This window comes from Tasmannia lanceolata, unplaced genomic scaffold (genome assembly GCF_043159265.1).
Source record: "Tasmannia lanceolata isolate RefF3 unplaced genomic scaffold, GAP_Taslan_0.1 ptg000012l, whole genome shotgun sequence".
Taxonomy (NCBI): domain Eukaryota; kingdom Viridiplantae; phylum Streptophyta; class Magnoliopsida; order Canellales; family Winteraceae; genus Tasmannia; species Tasmannia lanceolata.
Window position 1 is genome coordinate 12864071 of NW_027518689.1, and position 19801 is coordinate 12883871.

The window sequence follows — 19801 nt, forward strand, 5'->3', positions numbered from 1 at the left end:
CCCCTACATTTCATGTCCGACCCCATACCCTATACAATCCAGAAGCAAATCTTCATTTGGACCTCGAAATGTAATCCCTTCCCACATCCGTAGCTTGATTCAAACCACGGATCTCCCTTGCCCCCTTTCTGGTCAGCCGCTTTGTTGATGTTTTTGGATCGTCCCTATCCTCAATGGAGTGTAGAATATCCCAAGTGGCCGATTCATTTTCAACAAAATTTGCCCCTAACTCATTACCCATTTCCGCCATTTTTTCCTCCTCACGAGTGATCGATGTCTCAGACCCGACAGTTTCTTGGTTACGCGATTCCTCCGAACATCTCACGGACGGCCCCGCTTTTGCCATGGCCGCCTTAATATTGCATTGGAGATCAATGTCAAGGGGATCCATAAGCGACTCTGGGACCCTCCTCCCCTATGAAAGAATCCATTGGTTGAACTTCAGAGTTGGCTAACACCTCCATACTCTCTGAGGGGTTGTCGAAGTCATCCGGTGCCTTGGAAATACAATCATGTTCTTTGTTTGATGTTTTTGTGAGCTTACAGTGAGTATGATCATTGTCCCCATTTTTTATCCGATCAGCGCCCTCATTGGTATATGGTGGAATGAAGAACGATTTGAGGGCTGGAAAGGCTTTACACTATTCAAAAAATTGAAACATATTAAGCAAAGGGTGAAGGAATGGCAAAAAGAGGAGTGGGAGCAGAGAAAGTTCAGGAAGGAAGAAATCCTTAACTCTCTTGAAAATTTGGAGCACAAGGAAGAAGTAACTCAGTTACTGCCAGATGAAAAGATGGAGAGAATAGCGCTGATGGAGGAGCATGAGGAGATACTCAGAAGAGATGAAATATCATGGAGGCAGAAATCGCGACTCACATGGCTCAAGGAAGGGGATCATAATTCGAAATTCTTTCATCGAATGGCGAATATTAGAAGGAGAGTTAACACCATAAATTGCATCAAGGAGGGTGATACTTTGATTGAAGACAAGGAGAGTATTAAGGAGCGGATTATCACTTTCTTCTCTGAATTATATTCAAAGGATGTCGATTAGAGGCCAAAGTTTGATGGGCTGAAATTCAAATCAATTAGCAGAGCGCAACAAATGAACCTGGAAAGATGCTTCACTGTGGAAGAGGTGGAGAATGCAATTTACTCAATGGCAAAAGACAAAGCACCAGGTCCCGATGGATTTCCGTTGGCCTTCTACCAAAATTACTGGGGCGTTATTAAGGACGATGTAATGGCTTTTCTTAACGAATTTCATGAGCGAGATATCATCAGCAGAGAAATCAACTCTACCTTTATAACGCTTATTCCCAAAAAGGAGGGGATCCTCGGCCTCAAGGATTTCAGACCGATTAGTCTGATCAGGAGTATGTATAAAATTTTGGCAAAAATTCTGGCTTTAAGGCTGAAGGTTGTAATGGGAGATGTATCCGAATTCCAAGGTGCTTTTGTTGATCGAAGGCAAATATTGGATGGTATTCTTATAGCTAATGAAATCCTCGAGTCGGCAAAGAGAGATGGAAACAAAGGTTTAATTGTCAAAATTGACATCGAAAAAGCCTATGACCATGTGGAATGGACCGTCCTGGACTATATTCAACAAAAGATGGGATTTGGTGTCAAATGGAGAAAATGGATTGGGGCATGCGTGTCTACCGCATCCTTTTCTATCTTGCTGAATGGTGTGGCGGAAGGATATTTCCGCAGTTCAAGGGGACTGAGACAGGGGGATCCCTTGTCCCCATTCCTGTTTATAATGGTTGTTGAAACTCTTAGTTTGCTGATCACCAAAGCTGAGAGTAAAGGATATATAAAAGGTCTAAAGCCAAGCCGAATGTCCAGACCCGTAAGTCACCTTCAATTTGCCGATGATACGATTTTGTTTGTGGAGGATGACATAGCTTCAGTTGCAAACCTAAATAGGGTGTTCCGCTGGTTCGAAATCGTAACGGGACTGAAGATCAATTTCTCGAAAAGCGCAATTCCCGGCATAAACATGGATAGTTTGGTGGTGCAGAGATACACCCAGAGTATCGAATGTAGAGAGGAAAGTCTGCCATTAAAATATCTGGGAATATCTGGGAATATCTGGGACTTCCACTGGGGTATGGTGTACCATCAGCAGCACAGTGGGACCCTGTAGTGGAAAGAATTGAAAGGAAGCTGGCTTCATGGAAAAAGAAATACATATCCTTTGGTGGGAGGATCACACTAATTAAAGCTGCCCTTGCAAACATGCCGGTATATTTTATGTCTCTATAAAATCCCGGCAAAGATAGCTCTTAGAATAGAAAAATTGCAGAGAGACTTTCTGTGGGACGGGGATGGCAAAAATAAGAGACTTAAGCATCTGATTTGCTGGAAAATGGTGTCTAAACATAATAAATTCGGAGGCTTGGGGATAGGCAAAATCAGATTGCGTAATAAGTCTTTGCTGGGGAAGTGGCTTTGGTGATATGGGGAGGAAAAGAAAGCATTATGGCACAAAGTCATAGGGGAGAAATATGGGAGCGAGTGGGGTGAATGGAATGCAAAAACACCCGGAAAAGGCAAAGGTTCCGGAGCTTGGCGATCTATCTGCTCTGCGCGTGATAAATTTGAACATTATGTGAGATTCAATGTCGGAATCGGCAACAATGTGACGTTTTGGACCGACCTATGGGTGGGTGAGTTTCCCTTATGTATTAGATACCCGTCCTTGTACAGACTCGCATGCAACCCTGAAGCAAAAATCTCGGATTATTTGATAAGGGAGGGAGATCTTGGGAGGGGTTTTTGGGACATTCGTTTAAGAAGAAATCTCAAAGAAGCAGAGATCGAGATGTTCGCGGAGATGACCCAGACCCTATGCTCCTCTTATTTCTCCAGCTCGGTTCCGGATGTAAGAACGTGGGTTCCAGATCCTGATGGGTGCTTCTCTGTGAGATCTTTTTTCTCGTCTCTAAATAATGGTAGCAGAAAAGCAAAATGACGAGCCAAAATATGGAAATCACACGCACCACCAAGAGTATTGGGCTTTGCTTGGACGGTAGTTTACAACAGCATCAACACTTGTGATCAACTTAAAAAAAGAAAATTACAAATGCCGAGCCATTGTGTGCTTTGTAAAGAGGCGGAGTAAAGTGTTAATCATCTACTACTCCATTGTCCTTTCTCATATTGCATCTGGACAATCACCTTGAGGGCTTTTGGTATGATGTGGGCTTTTCAAAAGGGTATCCGGTCAGTATTACTAAATTGGAATGGTGGACCTTTCGGCGACACAGTTAGAGCACTTGGAATCTTGTCCCATATGCTGTGATATGGAACATATGGAAGGAGAGGAATAACCGGTTATTCGAGGAAAAGGCAAGAAATGCAAAGTGGGTTGCTCTACAAATCAAGATTAATCTAATTTCGTGGATCAAAGCCAAGGGGGGTTTGCACTACTGTATGAGGGATATTTTGAGAAATTGGAAGGAAGTTATTTGGGAGTGAAAGATCAAGGAAAAGATAACACCTGAGTGGATACCCCCACAGGAAGGATGTTTCAAGCTCAATTTTGATGGGAGCGTAATTGGAAATCCAGGGAGAGCTGGCATTGGTGGAGTGATTCGAGATTCCAAGGAGAGGATTTTGATGTCCTTTTCGGGACCGGTTGGTGAATGTGACATAAACGAAGCTGAAGTTAGAGGGCTCCTCTTCGGGTTACAGTGGTTTGCCAATAACAAGCTTGGTCCGCTCATAATTGAGGGGGATTCCTCTAACACTATTAGTTGGGCCTCAGGTAAGTCTGTTGGACCATGGCAGATTCGTTACCTAATCTCTGAAATTAGGGACATGGTATCTGTAATCAAACCTTCCATGGCACACCGTAGGAGGACGGCCAATGAGATGGCGGACCATCTAGCCAAAGAGGGTGTCACAATGGAATCCATGTCAATTTATATTGTCCCTGACATTGAGGATATACTGGATTGTAACATGGTGTAACTTTATGTCCTTGTAATTATGGGGGTATTATGGGGACTTCTTGTCCCCAGCCCAGTAGCATTAATAAAGTCATCTTTGAAAAAAAAAAAAGAAGGGATATGAGGTCACATTTTTAATACGGTCTGCATCCCTCTGACACTATGGACACATCTGCTAGGAGTGAAGCTGTTTCGATTAAATTCCGTACTGTAAGGACTACTATTCTGCACCCATGCTATGCATGGGTGTACAATGGTGGGCCCTAGCCCATAAAACTAGGGTGTAAAATGATAGGTCCCACCCCATAAAAATGGTGGCCCAGCAATGACATGATGTGTAAAATGGTGGACCCCACATTATGAATGCATGGGTTTGAGTGGAGATGGTGGGCCCATCACATCAAAACATTGGGTGTAAAATGGTGGGCGCCACCCCGTCATAGCATGAGGTGTAAAATAGTGAGCCCCACCATGTGCATGGGTTTGGGTAGAGATGGTGGCCCCACTAGTGTAAAATGGCAGCCCCAACTCATGCTATGCTTGGGTATAAAATGTTGGTCCCCACCCTATGTAAACAAAATATGAGGTATAAAGAAAATATTTTCTAATAAAAAAATTTATTGGAAAAAAGCGAATGACAATGGAAAGAAACATTCTTAGCATATATTACAGATAGATAGATACATAGATACATAGATAGTCTGTTTCAAAAAAATAGATACATAGATAGATAAACAGACAGACAGATTGATAGATTAGAGGAAGAATGGCAAAAACTGTCTCCAGGTTCATTGTTTCAAATCATTTGTTGGCCCATGTTTGATGTATTCATCGAGTGTGGTAGAGAGCTTCAAGCACTTAGCCCATATGCGATCTGCGGACTGCCTCAATGAGAAGGGGAATGAGTTGGCTGCATCTATATGATATTTTAAACTAAGTTGGGAGAAATATGGGCCCATAATTAGGGCTGATGGGTGGGTGGCAGAATTATTTTGTAAATCCATTGGTTATGGGTATTCCATATGGGGTACTTTAATTGAGGAATAGTACTATGTAATTCATACATATTCCTAAGTTAAGGAGCAACCTAGTAATTTGAACTTATAGACCATAGTTACCGGATTCACCATCCACCCTCCGATCCGCGATCCGGGGTTGCACGATCTGAAACGTGGTTCACTAACGACCCGGATCGCCAAAAATGACGAACCGCGGCGACCCGCGGGAGAGAAAGAGAGAGAGATGCATATAGACTAGAAGAGAGATGGAGAGAGCTACAAATTTTATATATTTTGGGTTGAATTGGAACTAGAGCTTTATTTTGAAAAAAATATGTAGGGCATACATGTGATTTTTTTATTTTTTTATTAAATGGATGTAGTATGGACTATGGAAGGATATTCATATATTCCAATGAGAACTTTCTTTTTGAAAAAATATGTATGACATACACGAGGTTTTTTATATTTTGTGTATTAAATGTGTGTAGTGTGTACTATGGAATGACATTCTTGTAAAAATATATGAAATTATATATATATATGAAAATCCGATATAGGGGGTCCCAAGTAGTCTTAGAAATGGCAACTATGAGGAGGGAGAATATTGATGTTTAAGAAAACTAGAATTTACCAATTTGAAAAACTTAAACCGATTAAGAGATCAAAAACAATATTTTAAGCGTACAAGTTAAATCTAATGGTGCAATGCAAATGAAAGAGCAAAGAGATAGAAAGAGTGCACCCGAGATTTAAAGTGGTTCGGTCCTCAAACTCGAGGCCTACTCCACTCCACCAACCAAACCCGTTGATGGCTTCACTATTTGATCTTCTTAACCTTGGCGAAGATCGGTGCCAATTACAATTGCTTTAACCTTGGTGGCAATCCTCACCACGGAGAAAAAAGGGCTCCGCTTCTCCGAATACTCGCCCGAATACAAATCTTGAAAGATGAAAGAAAGAACTAAAAGATCCCTTCACAAGGGTTACAAAAGATGTATAATTGAGAGCCTATGATCCAAATCCTAGAGTTGGTGATGAGAGGCACAATTGAAGCTTGATTCACTCTTGGGTATTCAAATGAAGTTTAAGAGTGTTAGGATTGATGGTTTGTATTTTTAGAACACTCATATTTATAGGAAAACCAAAATATGACCGTTCAATGGCATTGAGGTAATTACAGCAAAATTCCAAACGGCTCTTTTTCAGACCGTTGGAGTGTTCTCGGAGTTCCGAGAATAATTCTCGGAGTTCCGAGAATTCTCAGAGTTCCGAGAAAAAATCTCGGAGTTCCGAGAAGCCTCACAGAAATTGGAAAAAGTCTACTGGACCATTTCTCGGAGTTCCGAGAATAATTCTCGGAGTTCCGAGAATTCTCGGAGTTCCGAGAAAACCTCTCGGAGTTCCGAGAAGCCTATGCAGAGCAGATTTTCAATTCTGTTTTTTGGGCTTCCAGTTCTCAATCAAGATGGGATTGCTATGAGGGTTCCAAGGTGTTGGAACTCCACAAATACAATCACTTGTTTATTTAGGGTGTGTGAGATTACTTTAATTATGCCTCTAAAAACCTAATCTAGGTTTGGATCAATTACATTTAAGAAATGGTCTTCAATATTAATTTCTTCATGTCTTCAAGTCTTCATGACTTCTTGCTTGATGACTTTGGCCTTCCAATTAGTGGTCCAATGTGGGCTTCTTGGCCTTCAATCCAAGCATCCTTGATCTTACTTTATCAAGATCTACAACTTAGACAAACAAACACATTAGTGATAAATGATCACTTGTGTATTGGAATCATCAAAACAAGATGGGAATGCCAAGGTAAAAACCATTGGGCTTACAATCTCCCCCTTTTTGATGATGACAAGCACAAGAGATTTACAAATCAAAGCATATACTATTTTCACATTTTTCTTACACTAGAGACTTTACTCTAGATTCTTCTCCCCCTTTGTCATCAACAAAAAGAAGGGGTAAGAAAAGCAAGGGTTTAAAATTTACAATTTTAAAACTCCCCCTTTTTTAAAGAAAAATTCAATTTTAACTCCCCCTAGTTAAAATAATTTTACAATACAAGAGGGGTTATCAAACAAAACATACAAATGAAATATATTCAATTTTAAGTTCAAAAACCCCTAATCTACACAATATGAATATCATCATATGGGGGTTTTGGGAACCCAAGATTTCTTGGTCCCACATCTAGCCCTACTCTTGGATGCACATTGGAATTGGTAATGACCATTCATTCCACAAAAATGGCATCTAACAAGAGGGTTAGATACACTAGTCCTATCATAAAAAGCATGTTGAGGTCTAAGACTAGTTTTACTTAGGATTATGTCAATTATTTTATTTCCATTTAGAAATCCATGTAAACATAATCTAAGTCTTTCATTTTCATTATGAAGATGGGATGTTTGAACTAAAAGCTCATTTCTTTCATCTTCATAAGAGTTGGAGGAGCTTGCCATATTTTGAAATTTTAAAAGTTGGCAAGTTTTCTCATCCAAGCTACCCTTAAGGGTATTAATCTCAAGTTTATGATTTTCAAGTGTAACTTGTTCTTGAGATATGGAAGAAGATAAATCATTTTTCAAAAATTCAAGTTCTTTTTCTAACTTTAAAATGGATTTTTTAAGAACTTTGTTTTTGGAAATTTGGGTATGCAAGGTTTCACATAATTCATCATAAGGTATACTATCACTTTTACTACTAGATGAAGAATATGAGGGGTTAGAGTTTACCTCAACTTCATGGGTGATTGTCATGAAGCAAAGATCATCTTTTTTATTTTCTTCCCCTTCACTTGAGCTTTTGCCCGATGTGCTTAACGCATCCCAACCGGCGGCAAGAGCCTTATGCTTCTTCCAATCCTTCTTACCCTTGTACTTAGAGGAAGTAGATTTTAGAAGTGGACAATCCGGTCTTTTGTGTCCAATCTTCTTGCAATTGAAGCATCTTAAGGTTCTTTCAACATCACTTTCCTCTTTCTTCTTCTTATCTTTCTTATGCTTCTTTCTCCACAAGCTCTTGAATCTTCGTAAAGCTTCTTCTTCGTCACTATCCGCTTCACTTGATGAGTCTTCCTTGGAAGCCTTGAGTGCTAGGGATCTAAATTCCCTCTCCTTCTCCTTTGGCTTCTTTTCCTCTTGTCGGCTAGTAAGGAGCATCTCATGGGTGATGAGAGATCCTACAAGCTCCTCTATGGTTAGCGTCTTGAGATTTTTTGACTCTTGAATCGCGGTCACCTTTGGATCCCAATGGGGAGGAAGAGACCTAAGTAACTTACTCACAAGCTCATCGTTAGGATAAGATTTACCAAGATTAGCTAGTTCGTTAGAAATAATAGAAAAACGAGTATACATTTTCGAAATACTCTCGTTTGGACTCATTCTAAACATTTCATACTTGCTCTTTAACAAGTTTATTTTGGAATCCTTGACTTGTGATGTTCCCTCATGGGTAGTTGCAAGGGTATCCCAAATAGTCTTGGCGGAATCAAAAAGAGCAACTCTATTAAACTCCTCGGTAGCTAAGGCACAAAACAAGGAATTTATTGCTTTGTAGTTCAAATTAGCTTGCCTTTTCTCTACCACATTCCATTCTTCAAAAGGATTGGAAGGTACATTGTATCCATTTTCAACAATGTACCAAAGTTCCACATCTATCGAAAGAAGATAGATGCGCATCCTTGTTTTCCAATGTCCATAGTTTGACCCATTGAAGAAAGGAGGTCTAGTTGTGGAATGGCCTTCCGGAAGTCCGGTTCCAATTTGGTGTGCCATTTCACAATTAGAAGTTGCCAAATAAAATCTTTCCCTAGTTAGATTTTGAAATAACTTTTACAAAAATTTTAAAATCTTTTAAGAGCCAAGGCTCTGATACCAAGTGAAAATCCGATATAGGGGGTCCCAAGTAGTCTTAGAAATGGCAACTATGAGGAGGGAGAATATTGATGTTTAAGAAAACTAGAATTTACCAATTTGAAAAACTTAAACCGATTAAGAGATCAAAAACAATATTTTAAGCGTACAAGTTAAATCTAATGGTGCAATGCAAATGAAAGAGCAAAGAGATAGAAAGAGTGCACCCGAGATTTAAAGTGGTTCGGTCCTCAAACTCGAGGCCTACTCCACTCCACCAACCAAACCCGTTGATGGCTTCACTATTTGATCTTCTTAACCTTGGCGAAGATCGGTGCCAATTACAATTGCTTTAACCTTGGTGGCAATCCTCACCACGGAGAAAAAAGGGCTCCGCTTCTCCGAATACTCGCCCGAATACAAATCTTGAAAGATGAAAGAAAGAACTAAAAGATCCCTTCACAAGGGTTACAAAAGATGTACAATTGAGAGCCTATGATCCAAATCCTAGAGTTGGTGATGAGAGGCACAATTGAAGCTTGATTCACTCTTGGGTATTCAAATGAAGTTTAAGAGTGTTAGGATTGATGGTTTGTATTTTTAGAACACTCATATTTATAGGAAAACCAAAATATGACCGTTCAATGGCATTGAGGTAATTACAGCAAAATTCCAAACGGCTCTTTTTCAGACCGTTGGAGTGTTCTCGGAGTTCCGAGAATAATTCTCGGAGTTCCGAGAATTCTCGGAGTTCCGAGAAAAAATCTCGGAGTTCCGAGAAGCCTCACAGAAATTGGAAAAAGTCTACTGGACCATTTCTCGGAGTTCCGAGAATAATTCTCGGAGTTCCGAGAATTCTCGGAGTTCCGAGAAAACCTCTCGGAGTTCCGAGAAGCCTATGCAGAGCAGATTTTCAATTCTGTTTTTTGGGCTTCCAGTTCTCAATCAAGATGGGATTGCTATGAGGGTTCCAAGGTGTTGGAACTCCACAAATACAATCACTTGTTTATTTAGGGTGTGTGAGATTACTTTAATTATGCCTCTAAAAACCTAATCTAGGTTTGGATCAATTACATTTAAGAAATGGTCTTCAATATTAATTTCTTCATGTCTTCAAGTCTTCATGACTTCTTGCTTGATGACTTTGGCCTTCCAATTAGTGGTCCAATGTGGGCTTCTTGGCCTTCAATCCAAGCATCCTTGATCTTACTTTATCAAGATCTACAACTTAGACAAACAAACACATTAGTGATAAATGATCACTTGTGTATTGGAATCATCAAAACAAGATGGGAATGCCAAGGTAAAAACCATTGGGCTTACAATATATATATTAATATATATATATATACCCTCATCGTACCGCGTACCGGACTACCATCGTACCCAGTACCCGTTCCCGTACCACGTACCGGAACGAACCGCGTTCCAGGTAACCTTGTTATAGACATGATAGTGGTACTAGTGGATGAAGTAAGGGATGAGAGTGTTCTGTGAGTAATTGTGGATAATGAAGCTGCCTGCTTCAAAGCTTTTAGAAAATCCTTCATCTACAATTATATTTGGCTGGTAGACCATACGAAGAAACATGCTAATGATCATAACTTGCTGAAGCTAGGCCTTACTAGATTTGATGTTCTTTCTGTGGCTCTTGGTAAACTATGTAGATAGATACCATACAAGGCTGAAGTAGGTGTTTACTTTTAGTGCTTGGTTGGATCAAATTACCATGAGAGAGAGAGAGAGGAATAAAGCCTCTGGCTTAATATAAATAGATTATGATTCTAAACCTACCATTAGTTAAAGATATGTGGTGATGGATTGGGCAAACTTGCAATGATTTGATCCAGGTATTGCTATTTATTAGTTGCTTGAAGCATTTTTTTTTTGAAGGAAAAATTATATTGAAAGAAAATAAGGGCCGAGTTGGCCCGAAAAATGGAGACAAATAAGCAAAGCAGCTCAGAACAACAAAGCAACACACTTGGGACTGAATGGGAAATGATCATCTTTCAAGGCCTACCTCAGGTTTAGCTGGTTCATCAGGCATGAAGTTTGATGTACGAGGAATGCGAGCCAAAGAAATATGAAGGAAATTTACATTAGACACTCATTGGTTGAATAATACCAACTTTATCTGTGTACTTTTTGCTTTTAGCTGATTAGTGGATGCATTATGGAGAGTATGCCTTCATCCAAGGAAAATAACCCTTGGGATCATAAATCAAACTTGCTCATCCTTGGATTGGAAAGGAATTCGTGACACGTGAGCACTATACACATGGTTCTAAATGTCGGCTGAAATCGGCATGAAATGGACACCAATCTTTCATTTTCATCTTCACTGAAACAAAATCCATTGGTTGACTTATATAGACTTTAGTAATGTTTCGGTCACATCAACCGTAACACTACTATGTTAGTATATAAATTACAGAACTTCGGCTGATACGAACTTTGCTCATCTGTGGATTGGAAAGTAATTCGTCATACGTGGGCACTAATATACTTGGTTCTAAATGTGGGTAAAAAATTACATGAAACAGACATGTTTTCTTTTCTCATCTCCACTGAAACGAAATCCATTGGTCGCATTTATATATTTTGGTAATGTTTCAGTCACATCAACCGAAAAGGTACCCCTTTTGTATATAACTTACAGAACATTGGTTGATTTGTCAAAATTTTGACCAAAGTGCTTAGAGAAGCTTGATATTTTACTTTTATAAGTGCTTGTTTTATTATTTGCTTTTTTCTTCAATTGTGGTGCAAATGCAAACTAATTATTGATTTGAGACATTTGCGTATGAATTAGTGCATGCATTTTTCATTTTTCATGTAAGGTTTTGAAAATTGGGAAAATTATATTTTTGAATAAAAGCTAATCATATATACATGCCAGCTTCTAATTTTATTATATGTGATTTCTTGTCTGATCTACCAATTGATGGAGCTGAAACTTTTTTATTTCAAAAATTAATCATTTTATTTATTTCTATTAGAAAATCCTTGAAAAATATGTAAAAACTATATTTTCGAAAGAAAAATGTGTTATATGTGAATATTTAAAAAAAAAACGTGTTATATGTGCCTTTTAGCTTCAGTTTTTTTATATGTGAGTTATTCTTTCTTAATCTACCAATTAATGAAGTCGAAATTATTTTCAATTTCAAATATTAATTATTTAATTTATTTTTGTTTATTTTTTTTATTTCCATTATATTGTACTTCCTTTTTGAAATTAATGTGTTTATTTGAAGCATATGTATATGTGGTTGTATACATTTCAGTTTACAATAGACTATACAGTTCTAGACATGCATGATAATTAGGGGTGCAACTTGGGTCGGGTTGAGGCCAATCCTAACCCAACCCGAGATAGCATTCCCTCAACCCTAACCAGACCCAACCCGAGCTTCCGGTTGAGGATGGTCAACCCTAACCCAACCCGCCTCCAAATGGGGTCGGGTTGGGTTCGGGTTGAGTTGGCTTGGGTTGGGATCAGGTCATCTACGACCAAATAGAAAAATACAAGAAAGAAAAACATAATCCTGAGTAAATCATGATAAAATTAGAAGACAGCGGTCAGGTTCGGGTCGGGTCGGGTTGCCAAGGCCTCAACCCAACCCGAATTTAAGTTGGGTTGGCTTTTCCCAACCCTAACCCAACCCAACCCGAGAAAATGTCAACCCAACCTGAGCCAACATCAGGTTGAACCCGTCGGGTTCGGGTTGAGCCCGACCCAAGTTGCACCCCAAACGATAATGCGTGGCATTAGGTGTTTGATCTTCTTAAACTATTATGGATGATTGTCTTGCTTACGTGATGTTTTCTAAGTATGTATTTGTACTTATTATAGCAATTTTGAAGTTTCTTCTTAAATTTCCACCGTGTGTCTACATTTTCATAAATTTCTGTGATTTTATAGGATTTCCATTGAAATTTTAGTGAAACCGAAATGTTTTTATATTTCCTTGGCGACCTACATGCATACTGAAGCAACCATCTAAAACCTTTCTACTACATATGCAATGATGATAGAAATCAGGTTTGGTGATGCTTGTGTATGCAAATCACAGGATGCCATTGGGGCTCAAAAATGGAGTGAGTTAAGGAAATTGGGGGTTCTTTCTCCACTAACAATGCATGCGCATTGTATCTAACCTTGTGTGGCCGCATATCCATCTAAGCATCCGCATCTCCGCTACACTCATCTTAAGCTTCTTAAGATGAGTGTAGCGGAGATGCGGATGCTTAGATGGATCTGCGGCCACACAAGGTTAGATAGAATGGGGGGTGGCACCAATTGAGGAGAAGATGAGAGAGCACCGCTTAAGATGGTTTGGACATATCCAACGTAGGCCTTTGGATGCTTCGGTGAGAAGAGGCGACTCATGCCAAATTGATGGAGTAAAAAGAGGTAGGGGCAGACCGAAAACAACTTGGGTAGAAACAATGAGGAAAGAATTGATAGCTAGGAACATAGCAGAGAACATGACCTTGGATAGCATAGAATGGGAGAAAATGATCCATGTAGAAGAACCCAACTAGAACCAGGATTAGAGCTAGGTAGATTCCTTTTACCTTCTTCATGAATTTTTTCTAAAGGATTCATTTAGCCGACCCCAACTAGTTTGGGACAAAGGCTTTGTTGAGTTGAGTATTGTTAGTGGAGAAAGAACCCTTTGCCCAAGGTTGGAAGCAATGGAAGTGGATAATGATGCCATCAATTCACAAGCAGCACATCAAGGACAAGGAGAAGGGCCGAGTATGAGTACAGGGTCCCATATGATGCTGTTGATATTAGCTCAGAACCTTGTGGAGTACATTTTAGATGAAAAAAAACATATTATTTTGAAGGATTTAATCTGAGATAACTCAATATAACATTTCATTGTGAAAGATGTAGATCAGGATTCTTAAACCAATAAATTACAAAAAATTATGAGAGAAACAGAAGTTACTGAACATTTAGGTGATTCTGTCTTTTCTACTAGCTTAATTTAAATTAAAAAGAATAAAACATACATTGTAATGGGATGTAATGTTGTAATTTGTGCAACCACACTGATTCCTGTAAAAAGGGAAAAACATGTTCCCTAACTTTTTAACCACTGGGGATCATGGTTTTAAATTTCGACCGAAATCCGAAATTTCGGGTTTTGGTCGAGACCGAAACCGAAAATCAGCCAAAAAGGTCATTTATTTCAGCCGAAATTCTCTACGAAAGAAAATAGCTGTTAATTTGATTTCGTCCAATGTCGATCGAAATTTCGATTTCGGTGAGGACCGAAACGCATTCCAAAACCGAAATTTGAAACTATGCCGGGGATAGAATGCAGTTAAGATTTTATAGTAAGTGGAAGTGATTATCCAAACAGTGTTTTTGGTTATTATGCGTCTGACCCATATTTGTTTCCATATTTGTTGATTGTTGGCAATATTGCACTGGGTATTTGTGCTCCTCAAACTTTCTTGCGTTGTTTGTTCTAAGACTTCATGAAATGCATATACTTGGCTGATGCGCCGAAAGTGTTTTGCACAGTTTACAATACTTTCTGTTCTTAGGTTTAGTGAATGGTTGGTTGTCCTCAACAAAATTTCACGCCCATCAGTAGATGAGCTTCTTGCAATCAGTGTGGATTTTATAGCTCCACAGCTTAGGACATCGCTTCTGTTAATGATTTTGATGATTGGGGAAGTAAATCTTTTCAATACAAGTTTATTCTTTTCCTCAGAAAATTCAGCTGCAAAATTTGAGGAACTGTATGCATTTCAACAAAGCAAATAATAACTGTGGTTCTTTCTGAACGTATTGTTTCTAATGCCTTTTGACTCTCGACAGATATAAAATAAATAGTTACTATTCATGCCCATGTTAGTCCATATTAATATTATGCAAGAATAACTTACAATAGTTACGTGGGCTGGTGTGTGGAGGCTTTATCCTGGTAGATTTCCGTGACGAAAGGGTGAAAAATAAGTCACCAACAATGGGAAGTTATGAATGGATTGTGAGCTTCACTGCTAGCTTACTGAATGATCAAACTTATGCAAGAATGAAACTGAATGCATAAACAACTTGAAAACTGAATAGCATTATGGTCACAATTCCAAAGCACTCTGAAAGCAGCTACCTCTGCAGTGAACTGAATCCTAGATTGTACCAAGGGTTTTAGCTTGGAATCACCTAGGTTTATTTTTAATTGGGCCATTTTAGGGGTCTTTTTTAGGATATCAGTGTCCTTACCATTTGCTGAGGTGTGAGGTGCTTCCTTTTTTCTTCCAGTGAAGGTGTTTTGGTGGATGATTTTGGCAAAGTAAATTCTCACCTGCTACAAGTTGAGAAAGAGGAAACTTTAGTGGCAGACATGTGTTGTGTAATGAGGAAGAGGAATTCAGTGGATCATCTTTTCACTTACTGCAATATAGGTGTGGATCTTGTTTCTTGATCTCTTTGACATAAAATTGGACTTCCAGGTTAGACTAGTGTACTTGTTTAGAGAATGGAATAGCACTGTTTCACAACCAACGGCAAATTCTATAGAAAATTATTCCCTTTGTGGTGCTATTGTGTTGTTTTCCTTGAGCAATAACAAGTTCACTATTAATTGAAATAAAAGTGAATACATTAATGGGCTGGGATGTCGAGTCACTGACTGGAGAAGGAAAAAATAAACAAAAACAGCATGTTACCCAAAAGTAATCACTAGGAGAGAAATTGTCCGTTGGGTAGCGTGCTGAGGTAGCAAAAACATTTAGGTTGAGAGGGTTATTTATTTGGGCAAGCTACTGCGCTTGATGTAAGCATTGATCTTTTGTAGTAAAACGTCATTGTTAAAAAGGTGCCATGGAAATCCTCTGGGTCGTACTTGGTATTCTTTCGTTCCTGGTATGATGGTAAAGACCAGGTTCTGGATATTGTATTTAATTTCTGATTTAAGTTTCTTGGTCCAGGGTATGCCCTGATGAGCCTTATAGATACTTTGGACTACTGGACAGGAATCCTGGTCCCCAATGTAATCTTAGTATTAATGAAATCTTGTCATCTTTCAAAAAAAAAAAAAGAAGAAAGAGAGAACAAATTAGTTCCTTGGGCAACCTTAGCTGACCCGAATCTGATCCCCTTCCTCCTAATTTTATCATAATGGGTTATGATTTTCTTCTATGTATTTTTTTCTGCTTTTGTCCCTGACCAACACAAACCCAACCCAACCCAGTCCTTTGGAAACTTGGATTAGACGGGTTGGGATAGGGTTGAGAGATTTAGAGGTGCGTTGGGTTTAGGTTTACCCTCGACCCGAGGCTCAGGTTTGGTCAGGTTAGGGTTGAGGTAATGTTACCTCTTGTTGGGCTAGGGTTGACCTCAACCCAATGCAACCTGGCCTTAGTTGCACCCCTATTCTTAACAACCTTCCCATTTTAATTGTGTCAAATTTGATAATAAGAGAAGAAAGAAAGTAGTCCATGTTAACTTTCTCTATTTTCTTCTTTGTAGACATGGCATGGTGATGCATCACAATCCTTGTTAACTTTTGAACTGGACTTGTTGGAGCTCTGAATTCTTATCTGATCCACTTTTGTATCAGGACATCTGACATCAAGGAGCGATGTCTACAGCTTTGGGGTAGTCCTACTTGAAATGCTGACAGGCCGGAGATCCATGGACAAAAACCGGCCAAATGGAGAGCACAACCTGGTGCAATGGGCACGGCCGCATCTTGGGGAAAGACGGCGCTTTTATAGGCTCCTAGATCCTCGTCTTGAGGGCCACTTCTCAATCAAAGGTGCGCAGAAAGCTGCTCAGTTGGCACACCACTGTCTTAGCAGGGACCCAAAAGCTAGACCACTTATGAGCGAAGTTGTGGAAGCCCTTAAGCCTCTGCAAAATCTCAAGGACATGGCCAGCTCTTCATACTATTTCCAGAGCATGCAAGCAGAGCGAGCCGGGGTCAACCCGAACAACCCAAATGCGAGAAATGGCTTGAGAACCTTTTCGAGAAATGGACAATCAATGAGGAGTCTCTCAAACGGTTCGCATGCTTCTCCTTACCACCCATCTCCGAAACCCAACGGTAAACAACCATGACATGAAGAGGGGGGGTTGTGTTTTTTCTTTTGTTGGCTGCCTCCTCCCTTTTTCCTATTTGGTTCTTTGGGGAATTCGTTTTGTCTCTTCGTAGGCCAGACGAAAACTGCTGAGAAGTTTGATGGGCTACAATGGAGATGGTTGATGGAGAGGGGAAGAAGTTGTTGCCAACCTATGTTGCTTATAATTTATTGAAAATATTACTGTAAAGGACAGACTTGATGACTGATGATCTTGCTTTCTTTTGTGTTGTCCTTTTTTTTCATTTTTCAGAAAATAGTATTTGTTAGATTGAGTAAAGGAGATCAGCAGGTAAATCTGCTTTTGTTTTTTGGGAGCATTACCAATCCTTCTAGTGACTTTGGTAGTGCATCCTTCCATTATTTGAAGGTGCATATATGGCTTTGAAGATTAAATTTTTTAACTTTTCAGCTTAAGGTCAAAACCCTCTGTAGCCCCATTATAACTTATTGGGAGAAATATTTCAAGCCTTGCCTCACCCCTCATCTCATATTTGGCAACAGTGAAAACTTTTTTTTTTCAATAGAATATTAGCTTAACAAGTGTTGAGGGGCAGAGAGAGTGAGACAAGGAGAGAATTGATAAATGCTAGAGTGAAAGCCGCCGCGAGGACACCAATCTTTCTTCGGTGAACTGGTCTATTGATCCGGTCCTTCAACGTATGTCAGATACTACGGCATAGCCAACTTGTTCTTCTGCAAGTATTCATGTAACAGACTATTCTAGTTAGCCACCCCAATGAGCATAAAGGGTTCCAATTGCTGAGGAGAACGGGTTGCGGTCCATCTAAAGGCTCTTCATATCATGAACTTGTCCAAGTAAAACTCTTCTTGTTGTGGGAGAAGGTTCTGGTAAGCTCGTCATGTGGTGGTCGTTCCCATATCCACCCATAGATTGATGGAGGAAAAGTGTTTCTCAGTAGGGCCCCAACTTAGGCTCTCCAACCTCTTATTCTTTCTAATTCAAGCTTCAACCCCTCTCCAGATCTCCAGAGGTGGTTGAAGCTTCCACTTGAAAGTAGGGCCCCAACCTTTCAATCAGAGATGTTAGGCTCTCCAACCTCCGACTCTTTCTAATTCAAGCATTGAAGTCGATGGTAGTATGTTATGGTCTTGAGTGAGGACCCACCTAGGTATGGGACTGGGTGGGACTTTGTCTAGTATGGGAAGAGGCTTAAAGGGCCTAGCTTAACGTGTTCCATCATCTCTGGAGCTTTTGGTGTATTGGTACCTAACACCCTAACTTTTGTGTGCCATATATCCATAGATTTAAGGATTATAATTCAGTCAAATGGTGGGAACATCCCTTTACTTCACCATTCAGGTCATGTCACCTCATTTCTTCCACTTCTGATCTCGCAAGTCTTCTTCAATGCATAAAAATATTGCTTCACCTTTCTCTTCTCAAAGGTCCATTTCTCATTAGCTGAACTCTTGTATTAGCTCAGGGCCTGTTCAGTTGCAACTTTCCGGGAAAAAAATAGAAAGGGGGTCATTTTGGCTGCTATGTAGGATTCCAGGCATTAAGTTGCCTTCCGCAGATATTTTTTCCGGTCGGCTGAAATCAAATGTCGAGCTGGAATCACTGTCGGCTGACATAGCAGTGACATTCCGTCATTTTTCCTGAATTTTCCCAGTCAAGTGAATCAACTAAATGGAGCCTTCAGAAAAATAGAAGATCCTTATTAGCTATCTATTCTACTCTTACCAGCTGCGTGAGTAAGGGCCTGCATTAAGTGAGAACCTTGAGTTTGTTGCATACTTCATTTTACCTGTGACACAATTATTTGAGGAACTCTTCAAGTAGTTCCTTTAATCCCTAAGAAATTTCCATTATGTCACATATTTAGGCCATGTTTGACAACCGTGAATTTTTTTTCCAAGATACATTAACTCATCGTGTGTTGAGAGAGGCTAAGGAGGATGGGAGATGAAGGGACTTGAGATTGCATGACTGTGGAAAAGGAAAGAAGTGGGTTAAAAGCAGGGAAAAATAAATTATATTTTGATTATAGTTTTTCCTTTCATTGTTTTAAAGCCTTTTCTCATCCTCTCCTCACTCATGCTCTTTCTAGTCTCTCCTTCTCACACCCCCTAGCCCTCTCTCACAACTAACTAAACTAGAGTTCCATATAAAGAATTTCCAAAGCGGCCAAACATTGCCTTAATGATAGAGATCTAGTATCAGTACCTTTTGTGCACTTGCAACATTTTTCTTTCTGCGAAATCAATTTTATCAAGATTAACAATAGCATTCTCCACTTATATTTCTCTCCCATTTACATTTCCTATGCTTTAAATTCCTATCATTTACCTCTCAAATGAATGATTTACTTTTCCTTTCACTTCTATACATATATGGAACCCTAGAACCTTAGCACTCCATGTTTCAGAATGCAGATGCAGGTCAAAATGTGGCCAAAGCAACTTAGTTGACTCAGCACGACACTGTTGAGTACTCGGTTGACGTGGTTGAGTGCTCAGTTGACATGATCATAACTCAAGAGAGCCAAAAAACCCGTACACCTCATTGTAGACATCCCATTTTGACCAGACCCAGGTACGCTATGTTTGTACGAAGCCTCGTCAAATCAGTGAGCTGAGGTCCCCAAATTGAACCCTAGGGTAGCTTGAGGTCTCCCATAGGTCTCCGTAAAATATCGTCGAGATCCGAGCGCATCTGCTCGGTGAACGAACCAGGGCAGTGTGCGTAGTATGAATCCAAGAGGGGGATGATTTATCCTGCAGCGGGCCAACCCAAACAATAATAAGACAAATTGACGGGCGCGCCAATCAGATTTTGTGCGCCCATCTGTATGGTAGTGCCGATATCGCAGCTAATTTTAAAGTATAAAATCACGAAGAACA

General features: G+C 39.7%; 1 protein-coding gene across 2 annotated transcripts in view; it reads left to right on the forward strand.

Annotated features, from left to right (window-relative positions):
* Window positions 1-17350, forward strand: part of LOC143887630 (serine/threonine-protein kinase PBL34-like) — a 73187-nt gene extending 55837 nt beyond the window's left edge. For both annotated transcript variants that reach the window (XM_077391740.1, XM_077391741.1), the window contains exon 6: window positions 16414-17350. In XM_077391740.1, the coding sequence (XP_077247855.1) occupies window positions 16414-16913 (500 nt within the window). In that variant the 3' untranslated portion in view covers window positions 16914-17350. The remainder of the gene's footprint in view (window positions 1-16413) is intronic.
* Window positions 17351-19801: the final 2451 nt, after the last annotated feature.